At 38.9% G+C, this 13619-nt stretch overlaps 1 protein-coding gene across 13 annotated transcripts in view; it reads right to left on the minus strand.

The window, feature by feature from the left end:
- HDAC9 (histone deacetylase 9) overlaps nt 1–13619 on the minus strand; it is a 463926-nt gene that overhangs the window by 138753 nt on the left and 311554 nt on the right. For all 13 annotated transcript variants that reach the window (XM_042044237.1, XM_042044228.1, XM_042044236.1 and 10 more), the window contains 2 exons: nt 11070–11247; nt 4307–4440 (listed from right to left, as the gene is read on the minus strand). In XM_042044237.1, the coding sequence (XP_041900171.1) occupies nt 4307–4440; nt 11070–11247 (312 nt within the window). The remainder of the gene's footprint in view (nt 1–4306; nt 4441–11069; nt 11248–13619) is intronic.

The following is a 13619-nucleotide window of genomic DNA, read 5'->3' on the forward strand; positions in this document are numbered from 1 at the left end:
GCACCCCTTAGCAAGGACGTCCCTTCCGGGACTATGCTTGCTAACCTATGACACCCATCTACTACATCCTTAGTAGAAGGCAATTCATCCTTTTCGAATGTGTATGACAATTTGTGTGTTGGCTTTGTCCTCTGACATGTGCAGTTCCCTCATCAACAGAAATATTTATACACCTCAGGAGAGCAAAATACTTGCACCTGGGTGCTTTGAAAAATCAGTCTAGAACTAGAAATCCATTGTCTCCACAACGGGAAAATGTTTTCACCTTGCACAGAATTTAAGGTCAAAGTCTGGTCTGTTTAAAAGAGACCATTAAATTTTCACACAGAAAACCTCTATTAACCTGAAGATTTAGGTTAGACTTTCAGCAGAGTAAACTCATGTACAGACAGAGATTCAAGAAGACAAAGGTGATGCTGCCTGGTTCTCTCTGCTAAACTAACAAGAATTGTGACACAGGTTAAGGAATATTTCTCACTCGGGTCTCTCAGTGTAATGTGTTCATTGCCTGTACTGCAGGTTTTTGTTTGGAATTCCTTAGACTATCAAGTTTGTAAACAACATCAGATTTTTTCCTGACTTCATGAGATTTCTCGTAGTTGCTCAATTCTTTCATGTTTTCAAAACTACTCACAGTAACAGGTCTTTTGCCAGTCAGTAAACTCACATCTCTTGCTCTCTCTCCACCACGTGGGAATTGCAAGCATGCCTCTGACACACATGTACCCACATAGAGATGCATTTATTCTCTTCATGTGTTCTGGTCGTCCAGTGCCTAACGTGGATATGTTAAACACTGAAGATTTTTTTTTTCTTAAAAAATGACTTGCTTTTCCTGCGTTATTTTATCTTCAGTGGCAAATTGAGGTTCAAAGAGTGGAAGTTTTCAAATATTTAATTTTATGTGATCTGGCAGACTCAACTTTAAATTCTTTCCTTCTGTCCCCTTCAGTCCATGAGATGTTGACAGCAGGAGGTGTAAGATGCCCCCCTAATCCAGAAAACTACCAAAATTCAGAACAAATTCTAGGCCAAAAAGAAAAATGTTGATGGACCACAGTCCCTACAGGACGTAAAGGTGGGGGCATAAAGCAGGACCATGGCTACATTCTTCTTTTCTTTTCTGAAACAGTGCTGATCACTGTAGCCTAATGTCAGTCATGTGTGCACAAATTACAGCCCCAAAGGAGTTATGTGAATACTTCGTCTCCCTAGAACAAGTGGAAAGTGGACACCCCTACCAAAACATAATTCAGTCCTTTTATTGTCCCAAAGGTAGGGCAGATAGGCATTGCTTCTTACCAAGGGAAAACTGTAAAAAAGAAAGATAATGGATGTTTTTATGCCAATCTTTGCATCTTTTAGCTGCCCCGGTCTGCATTTGATAACTGTCTGTTCTACATCTGTCAGCCTTTAACAAACAGCAAACAGGCATTTCAGCAAAAATGTATAAAACTTTGAAACTAATACAAAAGTGTTGTCCCTGAATTTTGTTTTTCCAGTACATATATACCAGGACTATAAAAAATTTCACTATGGGTGTGTGTGTGGATGTGTATATGTGTGAATTACTCTGCTCTCCTACCCTGAACTCAGGGCAGGCACTGGTCTCTCAAATCTGGCTCTCCAGGACTGGCAATAGTCTAAATGTACTTCTCCTTTGTCTTGAGGAAGCCAATGGGGGAATTAATCTATCTGTTTGGAAGAAGAATATGACTAAAAAAATAATCTGAAAGTTATAACTAATTTTTTTGTTTAGCAGAAGTCCTCTAAACTGTTGTTTGAATAATTCTAGAGCACAAATATCTACAACTAGAAAGACAAAATACAGTCTGGAAAAGCAAGTCATCCTAGCTGTGTCTGCAGCAGTAAACTAAGCAGTGCCAGGAAACATTCCCAGGCAAAGTAACACAATCATTTGTACTATTAAATTGCTAAAGTGGTCCTTCACACTGTTTGGCTGAGCAGCAACTAGCACTCTCCCAAACAACTCCCAGACATGGTTTGGTCACTGGCATGGGCCAGGAAGCATTCCTGGTAGTATGAACATGGGCCTTTCCATGCCAGTTGGCTGCAGGGGTAGAGAACAGGCTCAGACACATTTTATTTTGTAGCTTTTGTACAGCCTGTGTACCACATTCAAACCTCGTTTTGATTTTAGCAAGTTGTATTTTAGAAATAATGGGTATGTATGAGTAATATATACAGGTATATATAAAGGCAATACATTAAGCTTAGGTTAGTCTACATTAATTAATCTGTGAACTGAAGTGAGCATGGTGTCAGCCCAGTATGACTTTCACCATCCCATGCCCTGTTAGAGATACCGCTTCTCTGTACACTCAGCCAGTCATCTCTCTATTGCCAAAGACCTGAGCTGTGTGAGAGGAGTTAATCCACACTACAGGATTTAGAAACCACATAAAGCTCCCTGCTAGAGATAACAAGGGTCATATAGATGCAGGTTGCTCATTTTCATAAGGGTTTCTTGTTAGGTTATGAGAATAGGGAGGGCCCCCTAAAGAAGCCTGTGCCCAAGGATACGTACAGTACAAGATAACAAAACCTGAGCTACCTCTGAGTGAACTAGTTTTGATCATAAAACTCCTTCTCAGACAAAGAGTGGGACTGCAGCCCTCCTGTGGGACTACTGTTTTAGTTAGAGGGGAAAAAAGTTCACAGTTACTGCAGAGGATTTCCTAAGTGGCTGCTGCAGGTTGCTGTTGCTAACCTGCCCTTTAGACTTGGTGTATGAGGTAATGCATGTGGCAAAACCTGACCAGTGATTTCCCCACTCCTTCTGACAAAAACTGTGGGAGATTATGTTGAGAAATTATATTAAGAAATGGTAATGTCCATGAGGGGGCATTCAGAATTCAGCAGAAGTGACAGTGCAATTCCCCATGCTTTCACTATGCACTCTCTGTGTGGTATAGTCCAGAAAGCAGCTTGATGGTGGCTTTTTATATCTTGGATGGTGCAATAACCATTCCTTTAGTGACAAAAGTTATCTATTCAGCTGAATGACTTTCTAAAGAAACAGAGCACCAATTAAGTGTATCACTGTAGCCTTTCTTATTTTGGAAAGTGAGCAGTTTTAAGCACTTGTTTGATGTCAGGCAAGTGCTAGATAATTTAGGGAAACAAAAGACAGATTACATCACCAAATATAATTCTGTCTCTAGCTACATAAAAGGATCTAGATAAACACCAGATCTATGCACCAGCTTCACACTGAGACTCCTTAATTTTATCATCAGAGTTTACATTTTGACAGCTTATTTCACATTCCAGCCTCATTTCAAAGCACACAATTGGAGTCAAAATTAGCTGAATGCAGTTCAACATGAAGTGATTTTTTTTCCTCTCTCCCCCCTCACTAGATTATGCAAGACCTAATAGGCTGTATTTCAGGTTTTGAAATTGTAGAATTGCAAGAGGAAACTCTAAATCTTCCAGGAAACTCTTACACTGCATCCATCTCAAACTAACCTATACCACTTTTTCATTTCACACTTTTTACAGAGCCACACAATAGCTGTTTGTTACTGAAGAAAGCAGTACATAGCAGCACACTGCATTTTACTTATTTTCTCTCTTTTGCCTTTTCTTTATAGTATGGAGTCCTGAGTCAAGAAGGTAACTAGGCTTTATTTTAGTAAAGCACTCAGCTGCATGTTTAACTTAATCTTGAAGTATGTGATCCCCCAGTGAAACCACTCGTGATATGTGGCCTTTAGGGCCTTGCTGAAACAAAGTCTTCTTGAACACTAGAAAAATTATCTAAGCTTAAAAAAAGAATTAGCCTGTTAGAGTGCTGCCATCTAGTTAGATGAGTGTATACAACAAATCCATTTACAGTGCTTGCCATATCTCACTGCCCAGTACACTGAGCTACCTGCAGAAGGTCTTCAGGGACAATCACTAATAGCTATTCAAAGGGATCTATTGAACCAGTTCCTTTGGGTTTGTAAAAACATAAGGATATAAGGAAAAGTAATTAAACCGAACATAACAGCCCTGGAAATTTTGGGATCCTGCAAAACATTAGCTAATTTTTGCTGAACTTTTGCTTTGTCTGGGTTTTATATTCTGATGTATGTGGATGCATGACACTGTGTAAATTCTTTATTTTCTGGTTGGGAAGTGTGCTTTCCTATAATGCGTTATTTTAATATTATCAGTTAAGACCAAATAATTCCTAAAACAAATTACTCTCTTATTGTAGAAGTAAGATGGGTTTAGGAGTTAATAAATTTGCTGTTTACTTTAACAAGTCAAGTATCTGGTCTTAATTTTTAATTACCTCGCACTTGTTTAGCAACCCAGTTTCTTGCAGCCTCGACCAGATGCTTTGGATTCTTCCAGCGTGTTCGGGGTGATTAGCATAGTTCCCACACATACACTGGTGCTTCAGCATCAGACTGTCATACACAACACCTTCAGCACAAAGCACAATAAGAAACAAATGAAACAAAAGCAAGTTATACTGCTCCCTGTAAGGCATATTTTAGCAAAACTGGATTTTATTTGACAATTAGAGCAAGTTGAAAATCCCAGAATAACAGAATCATTTAGGTTGGAAAAGACCTCAGAGATCATTGAGTCCAATCTTTGACCTATCTCCACCTTGTCAACTAGACCAGGCCACTGATTACCATGAATAGCTGTTTCTTGAAGACTCCAGGGATGGTGACTCCACCACCTCCCTGGGAAGCCCATTCCAATGCCTGACAACCCTTCCTGTCAGGAAGTTCTTCCTGATGTCCAGCCTGAACCTGAACCTCCCCTGAGACAGCCTGAGGCCATGTCCTCATGTCCTGTTGCTGGTTGTCTGGGAGAAGAGACTGACCTCACCTGGTTACAGCCTCCTCTCAGGAGTTGTAGAGAGCAATAAGGTGGCCCCTGAGCCTCCTTTGCTCCAGGTTAAACACCCCCAGCTCACTCAGCTGCTCCTTATAGGAGTCACTCTCTAGACCCTTCACCAGCTTTGTTGCCCTTCTCTGGACCTAAATTTTTCTTTCCTTTGTGAGACTCTGAATTTTGATTTATGAGGTGAATCTTGTGATACCAATAAAGCAAAAATTAATTCTCAAGAAATTATATTAATAAATACAATTAACTGTAGAGAAGAAGGGGAATTGGGTGGTAGCTTGTTAAAGCTTTTATGGCTAGAAAAAGAACCAGTCGTATTACTGAATCACTTGTTTTCTCTAGTGGGTAAGGTTAGTTAAACCTTTTAACCTATATACAACAAGAGAATATTATGTATAGCAGTGTTAAGAATATAATTTAGAGAAACCTTTTAAAATAAATTATGAAATGGCAATGCCATTCTGCAGTTGTACTGCTTAACTAATACTATATTAATTCCAGATCTCAAAGCATATCAAACGAATGTTTCAGAGAGTTGAAACAGTGGCAGCCAGAGTCCTTTTTCATTAAAAAGAAAAGTTCCACCCGCTACTCAATTGGGATCAAATCCTGTTTGACTGCAGTGCAAGGTACCTTTTGAATTTTCTATGGTCATTTATGCAAGGACAGAACAGCTTTATATGAAACAACTATCAATATCACATTGCTCTGTAGCTGTGTATTGGGAGCAAAAGAGAAATTTTAGTGAGTAGGCTCAAGCTAAATTCAATTTTCAAGGCTTTCAAACCAAGTCTGAAACACTGAAAAATTATTTTCTGTATTTACTTGTTCTTTGCATTTCCCGTAGACATGTCTGGAACAAAAATTACTGTCCTTTACCCCTATGTGGACCATTTTCATTTGGGAAATATTTGGCTTTTTCTTTCCCTTACAGTTGAAAAGGACTCAAATTAACAATTTCTCCACGCTGCAATACTTGGCACTCAAAACATCTTTCTTATGTGCCACCACTACTGGGGATGCCAACACAATTCTGGGAAAATTGTGTTAGCCTGCTACTGAAAAGTCAACCAGTTAAGAAAATACAAAATTAAAGTCCAGATTCAACAAAATACTCAATACTACCCTTACTCAGCAAAGTCCTGTAATGGGTATTTAACATCAATAAAGTCTTTAAAAGCTCTGCTAGATAAGAGCCTGTATACATCGTGGGTGATTCAAAGTTAAGGTTCTGAGATAATTCAGTTAGAAGCCAGCCAGAAGTTATGCTGCTCTAGAAATATTTATGCTGCCATATTTCTTAGCTCATGCACTTTAGAACTGATCCTTTGGGATCTTGCTATTTAAGCCAAAATGATAATACACTTAAGCATACAGAGAACGCAAATATAATATCTAAGTGCAGTATGGCTAAGTTTATGCTCAATAATTATCTAGCAAACATAATAGTTCATTAGCAATACATTTTTGTATTTACTTTCTTGTTCTGTTTTCTTTTAAAGAAAAAAAGAACCAGTGAAAACCTGGAGCTAATAAGCTAATGCAGCTTAAAATATCTGCTGGCATTGTCAAAGCAGTTAATAATTTCCTTTCTCTGCAGTTCCTTGCTGCTCTATCATCAGGTCTTGTAAGTTATTTGGAAGTATGCACACAAATTAGTGCATGCTCACATACCTCACTATCCTTTTCTTGGCACTCACAGTTTTAACTTCTACAGTCTTTTGCCTACTCAGCTTGTCCAGTTTGGCAGTGGCCATTATACCAACAGATAAGAAAACATTTCCTCCCATCCCCGTGACCAACAGGGAGGGTGTTTAGGTGCTAAATGTACAGGCATCGGGATTTTCAGAAACTTTCAGGCAGAATAGGCTGTTATATCGAATGGATTTGGATAGAAACACTTGTTAAATGTTAAGAAAAATTAGCTGAAAGTTGAAAGTATCTTCTACCTGCCATTCTTTCAACTAATTTTTTATTCTTAGTATTTGAATAGTCCAAATAGCAGGTAATAGAAATAATATATATAGATATGACTATGTTTCTGTTATACAGGATCAGGTGCAATAATGACACATTTTGCTTACTTGTATCAAGGTTGCATCCAATTTTGAAGTGAAACACTGAAACTCTGTATTCAGGATGCCTCCTCTGGTTGACATAAACCTCCTTTTCTTAGCACTTTTCCAGAAATAGAATATAACTAGAAATTTAATTTTTTTTGCATTTATTGTATCAAGTTATTTTTTCTGAATCAAAAATCAGTTTAATAAGGTCAGGTCAGTATTGCATGGCAGAAGCATCTGCTCCAAACTTTTAAATACCAAGATATTCACACCACTGAGTGTAAAATTTGTTTCTAGAAGGAATAATTGACTCAAGAAAAGACTGAAATATATGTTTTCATTTATTGCAGGCATTTAAATTGATTTAGGATGTGCAAGTGATTCAGATGTGTGGCTGCTGGTCATACAGCACATGTGCTTGGTACAATACCAGAATGCAGCAGTAGAGATTACTGCTAAAAATAGCCCGTAGGATTTCCCTAACAGGACTCAGCCAATATCTCCCCACCCCCACAAAAAAAAAAAAAAAAAAAAAAAAAAGAAGAGAGGGAGACAACTGTTTTCAATTGCAGACTGCTGTGAAATATTAATAAAAGATGGTTATTCTGTCTCTCCAGAACAAATGCCTACAGCCAGATTCTGCTCTCAGATTCCTTGTGTAAATCTGAGCAGCTCCACTGAGACTGGTGGATTTATTCTGGATTTACACCAATATTACTGAGGTCAGAATGTAGCCCTGAAGACAGATGGGAATGGTGCCACCACTGAACCATACAATGATAGGGGACACAGGACAAAAGAAACTGAATTCACATTAAGTCAGTAAAAACCAAGATTTTCCTGGTGGGGACTCCCTAGCACTCATTCATTTCCAAAATACTTTATTCAAGTCAGTTTCTTTTAATAATATTTTTAACAGAGGGGAGAGCAAGAGACCTAAAAATCACTGGCTAGCAGCATGCTTTGAAGAAGATTAATTGCCCTGGAGAACAACAGTACCAATAGGAAAACCCAAGGGAAGAATATCTAATAAATTATTCCAACAAAAAATCTGAACTAAATAATGTCAAATATTCTGTAAACTGCCGAAATGAAAATTAAGTAGACTTTATATTTTTTCACCTTTAACTCATTATCTTGTGCATATACTGTGTATATATTGTTTAACTCTCACAACAATCACCATTCTGATTCCCTTCAGATATTTGGCTAAAAGCGTTTTTCTCATGACTCACAAAAATAGAGGCTCATTTTGATGCCCCTATAATAATCTGCTGCAACAGTTTTCCTTCTAACTTTTTTGTCTTCCAAGAATATATTGTCTTTAAATAGGAAAAAAACCCAAACCTAACAGTAAATAATAAATCAAGGCAGAGACATGTTATTACATTAATTTCTAGAATGAATTTGCCCTTGCTATATGGTGGACTAGATTTTCTCCTATTCCACACATCCATTCCTTCCTTCCATGCTTTTACAAATGGTAGTGTTGCAACTGCTGTGGACAATGGCTGATTGCATCTTGTGCTCTCTTAAGGGAGAAAATCATAGAACTATAGGATAGGTCAGGTTGCCAGGGACCTCCAGAGGGTTGTAGTCCAACTCTGCTCAGAACAGGTCAGCACTCTGATCAGACCGTGTTCCTCAGGACTTTCATCCTAAAGGATTTTCTAAGGGCCGTATAAGAATAAATAAAAACTGGGTCTGAATTTCTTTCTTTCCACTGATGGATGAATAAATGCTAGGGCACCATCCAGATCCAGGAAATAGTATGCACAGATAAAGCCATTCCATACCATAACATCCCATATGTTAATAATACACAGATTGATTTTTTTTTTATTTCACAGAAACTGTATTAGAACTGTTGATGTTGCAAAGTCTCTGTTCATTGTCACTCCAAAGGTGTCAATCTCATAACATAAAAAATAGCTCTATTTTTGATGTACTCAAAAACTGGAGTGATAAAGGTTATATATGTAAGTTTGTAAGCCTAGACACATGTCAGGGAAAGAGATTTCTTTAAGCAGAAAGGCTTAACTGTGAGTGCAGAGTTCATTTTGCATGTGGGACCTGGTCTATCAGCCAGGGGGTTCTGGCTATTAGCATAGGTACAGCTTGCAAACAGGTACAGCACCACATTGTCTCCAGCTGGTACCTAGAGGATATAAAAGAGCTGAGGGTGCAGAGCAGAAGTGGAGAAGCAGAAGCATAAAGTTGTAGGGCAGATGAAAATAGGAGGATTTTTTTTTTCCAGTAATGAGTAGAGATTATTATATTGAAAGAGCAGTGGAGGGGAAAAAAAGATTCAATAAAACAAGAAACAAGGATTCAAGAAAAGATGTTTCATATTTTGAAAAAGGAATTCAGTGAAGGACTGAGAATCTCACTTGCAATAAGTTGGGTTTTTTTCCTCTTTCTTTCTTTCTTTCGTTCTTTCATTCTTTCATTCTTTCTTTCTTTTTCTTTCCCTCTCTCTTTCTCTCTTTCTTTCTAGCTTTCTCTCTCTCTCTCTCTCTCTTTCCACTGGTGTTGTTCATGGAGCAATGCTTTAGTAAAAGGGTAAGATTCAACTCTCTGCCTAATTTGGCTGTTGGCATTTCCATTACTGAACTGATCAGGTTTCTTTGTGTCTTTCTTTCTTGAGCCCTTTATGCCAGGGATGTCCCATTCCCATCACAGTCCCATTCAGTGTTTGTCCTACAAAATTTCATTCCTTCTCTTATTTTTCCATCTTAGCTTCACACTTTCTTTCTTGATTAGTTCCACTGATGCCAGAAGTCCACAGATCTATGTAACCCCCTCGACCCTACTCCCCTTACTGGGGATTGTAAAAGAAGGTGTCAGTAAACCTTAGCAATCAGGCTGAAGCAGCAGCTTTTACATTCATAACTCCATTCAACTTTTTCAGTGGAACTGCAGATTTTTGAATGGGACAGTGAAGGCTACACACAGTGAGCTCACTTTTGGTGTGCTCTGTGAATCTTAGAATGAGCTTACAATGTTCTGGGGACTCTATGAACACAACTAGAAAAACTGTGGTCTAGTTTAAGAATCCTGTCTATACGCAGCTGTTCTTTTTGCAGAAACTCATGGAAAGTGAATTAGTGTGTTTGTTTCTGTACAATGCAAATGTTTGTTACCCAACAAATAATAATACATTTTTGCTTTCCAAGTTCACATTCTAGTTGGAAATATGGGAGAGCACACTGTTTCAGACAGTCCCACACAGTGCCCATTAAATATTTCATCCTACATCAGTCAATGGTCATGGCCTGAAAAGATGCAAACTTCTGCCAACTGAAGGAAATAATACTTTTGGCATAAACCTTCATAAACCGTAACTGCAAGTATTTATTTCCCCCCTCCCCCCTTTTTTTTTTCTTGGTGCACAAGGTAAATCTTCGCTTCTGACCATGCTCTAATGTTATACTGAGATTCAGGCTTTTAAAAAGATGGACCCTCATGCAAAGTTAGATTACACGTAATAAGAAATGAAGTTTCTGTGGTCATTTTCCTTCCTTTGGCTGAAAATTTTTGAGGTTCTAATAACTTTGCTTTGGACAGCCCGTGCTCCCTGAGCGACTGGAATGCCCAGGACCTGAGCACAAAACCTGCCTCTGTAGACTCCACGAAACTGTTGAATGACACAGAAGTTGTAGCCAACATCACTTAGTCATGCCTACAGCTTTGCTCTTTCTGTAGAGAAAGTGACCTTGAAGCAGAGACTGACTTGTCAAATGAAGACATTGAGAATTACATTGCAGTTTTCCTCCTTACTGGTTGTCCTCAACTTATTGGTGGTCTCTTTACAAAACAGGCACACAGAGAAAAGAACCAGAGAATAGGGAAATGAAAGAAAAATTACTTAAAGGCACCAAAAATGCACCTGTTTATGTAATGCCAGGGCCAGTCAATGATAATAATTTATGGCTGTGTGAATATTAACCCTGTGATTTATCAGCTGCACTGGTTGAGTTGGTGCCAATATAGCATCATAAAACCGAGGAGCACTAGGGCTAAAACTGAATGCATTGCTGCAGGAGGTATTTGAGGCATTTAAGTCTGTTGATCCCACATGAACAAATGCATTTGCCCTGCCTATTAAAAGCAGTCTTTAGGGAATCCTACCAGTTGTGTAGACATGCTGGCTGGGCTGGTCCGTGTCTGGGTGAGGTAATGTGGAGTCAGTGGGGGAAGATGGGGTCCTGGAAAGTGGTCGATGTTTATCTGATCCTGCCATGCCAACTGTAGCCATCTGAGCCTGGTAGATTTGCAACTGGTGGACATGCCGATGTGCCAGGAACTCCTGTTTCCAAGAAAACAGCACAGTAGAAAGAAATGTGAGATGGGATCAAGTGAAACAGTGAGGGAAACATGTCAACAAATTAAGTTCATTAGGTCAGGGCTGTAATAAACAGTGGGGACCCACACCCCCAAATTGTACCTATGACCCACTCAATAAATCCATTCAACAGATGTTTTCTTGCTGACAGTGCAGGCTACTGACTTTGCTGGAGATTAGGTGATGGCAGGCAACCTGTCAGTTCTCCCTGAGAGGCAAGACAGCTTCACATGCAAAGGCTTATAAAAGACAAAGTTTTTCTATTATATTGAATATAGAAGAGGATGTTAGAACATGCATTTTATGACCCTACACAAATAGAATTTAAATTTTCCCACAGCACTGATAGTGAAAAGCGATGTTCTTACTACTCAGTACCAAATGTGCTGAGCAACTGTGAGTCAAGTTTCTACAAAGAACTCAGCTCCCAGAGCTCCCTGGAAAGTAGCAATGATTTGCATATAAGTTTTCACAAATGGCTTAGAAATTCAGGAATTGTTACATGAGATCCCACTAAGGATCCATCTTTTTTTGTCATAACTGCTGCCGGCTGTAGGCAAACACTTCAGGGAAATAGGCAGGTGTGAAAAGACTGTAACAGAGTAGAAAGGAAGATTTTCTCCTCTGTTTTGTCAACAGGTGGTCACTTTTGCTGACATGACAAAGGTTAAAACCCTGTGAAGCCATTAGAAACCTTGGCATTCGCTCACTCCATGGAGTAGGATTGCTTCTCAGACCCCTTTCTTTCTGTTTTTCTTTTTTCTATCCTTATAGTCCCAGAACCTCAGCCGAAAGTGGATGCAAGGGAAATATTTTCAAACCACTTAATATGAATTCAGTTGAAATTCACACTTGTGACTTATAACTGCAGGCTCTGTTTATCCTCACCTGGGCTCAATATATATATATGAAGGCATATGTATATATATACATATGGCGCTTTTTTTTTTAATAAACCCAGTAACAATTAGCATTGCTGTGTGTTGTTGCTTGGGACAGCAGCTCAGAGGCCTGGCTTGAACAAGAAGGGATTGCTGGCTGCTCAGAGAGGTGAAGCTGAGTTCAGGCTGGGGAAGGCAGGTGGGAGTACCTGGGAGTACCCCAACCCCTTGCGCGCTGCAAAATAAATCGGCAGTTCATGGGATGTGAGAATGTCTACCCTGTGTGTAATAAAAGGGGCCTTTATGCAAACAAGTGCTCATCAATAACAGCTGAAATGAGAATAAATGCTTTAAAAGGCAGCCTCAAAACCCACATTAATATCTAGGGCCGCTACTTGAGTGAAAAGACATAAGGTCATGGGAAGGGTAAATCACCTGGGACTTTCTCATAAGTGACTAAATGAAGAAAGAAAATATGAGTAAGCAAAAAGAGGTTTTACAAGAATTGTCATGTTTTCGAGTCATTGAACCATTTCCCTTCCTTTAAATACAGTTCCCAACTTTTCTTATTGCTTTTTTAATGTACAATGACAGGATAGTGTTACATATTCCAGGAAATATCCTGAGCTATCTGAAGTGGTCTATGTATCCATCTAAGTAATAAAACTTGACATTCAGGATTTTTTTTCCAAAAATCTATTTTTGCATATTTTTGCTAATAATTTTAATTGTGATAAATTTTCAGAAGAGCTATCTTTTTTGCTCCTTGCAGGCATACATATCTTTTGCAACCTTTGCTGGGAGCGTGTGTGATTGGAGACGAGTGAAGAATGCATGGACACTATTGTGTTGAATATTTTCCCTATGGAGAACAGAAGTAGATACATTCCTTTGTGAGAATTTGGCATTCACTTTTTTCAATGCTGGCTTAGTGGTCAATAAAGTAGGCACAGGAGGCATTTTGCTATCTGTGGTGCGATTACTCCCTGCATCCTAGGATCAAGTGGAAGCAGCAGCACTGTCTCTCTGATGCTCATGTATTCGCCATCTCCTGCCTACTCTTCTAAACACCCAGCTGAGCAGTTTGGAAGAAGCCAAACTCCTGCCTGCAGGAGCTGTTCATGGCATAGAATGTTGCTGCCATAGAGGAAATCAGCAGAACACTGTTATTTCTGCTGCTGTCCTCAACTTATAAGTTGCCTATAATTAACACAGCTGGTGTCTGTGTAGTTCTTTGAGCAAGGGGATTTCTCATATATCTTTCAATGTTCAGTTTCAATTATCACTAACTATTGATAATTCATTGAGTGTGTTCACTTTTCTGATAATTATTAGAGTACAGAAGACAAAACAGTTTGTTCCCTACTGGAATGCTCTTCAAGCTAGTAAGGGTGCAAGTGGATTGTGGTAGTCTTCATCAAACATTATTACTTAAACATACTTCTTAAAGAACCC

Source organism: Corvus kubaryi, unplaced genomic scaffold (assembly GCF_017639235.1).
Source record: "Corvus kubaryi isolate FWS band 111438036 unplaced genomic scaffold, C.kubaryi_AGA036_p1.0 37398, whole genome shotgun sequence".
Taxonomy (NCBI): Eukaryota; Metazoa; Chordata; class Aves; order Passeriformes; family Corvidae; genus Corvus; species Corvus kubaryi.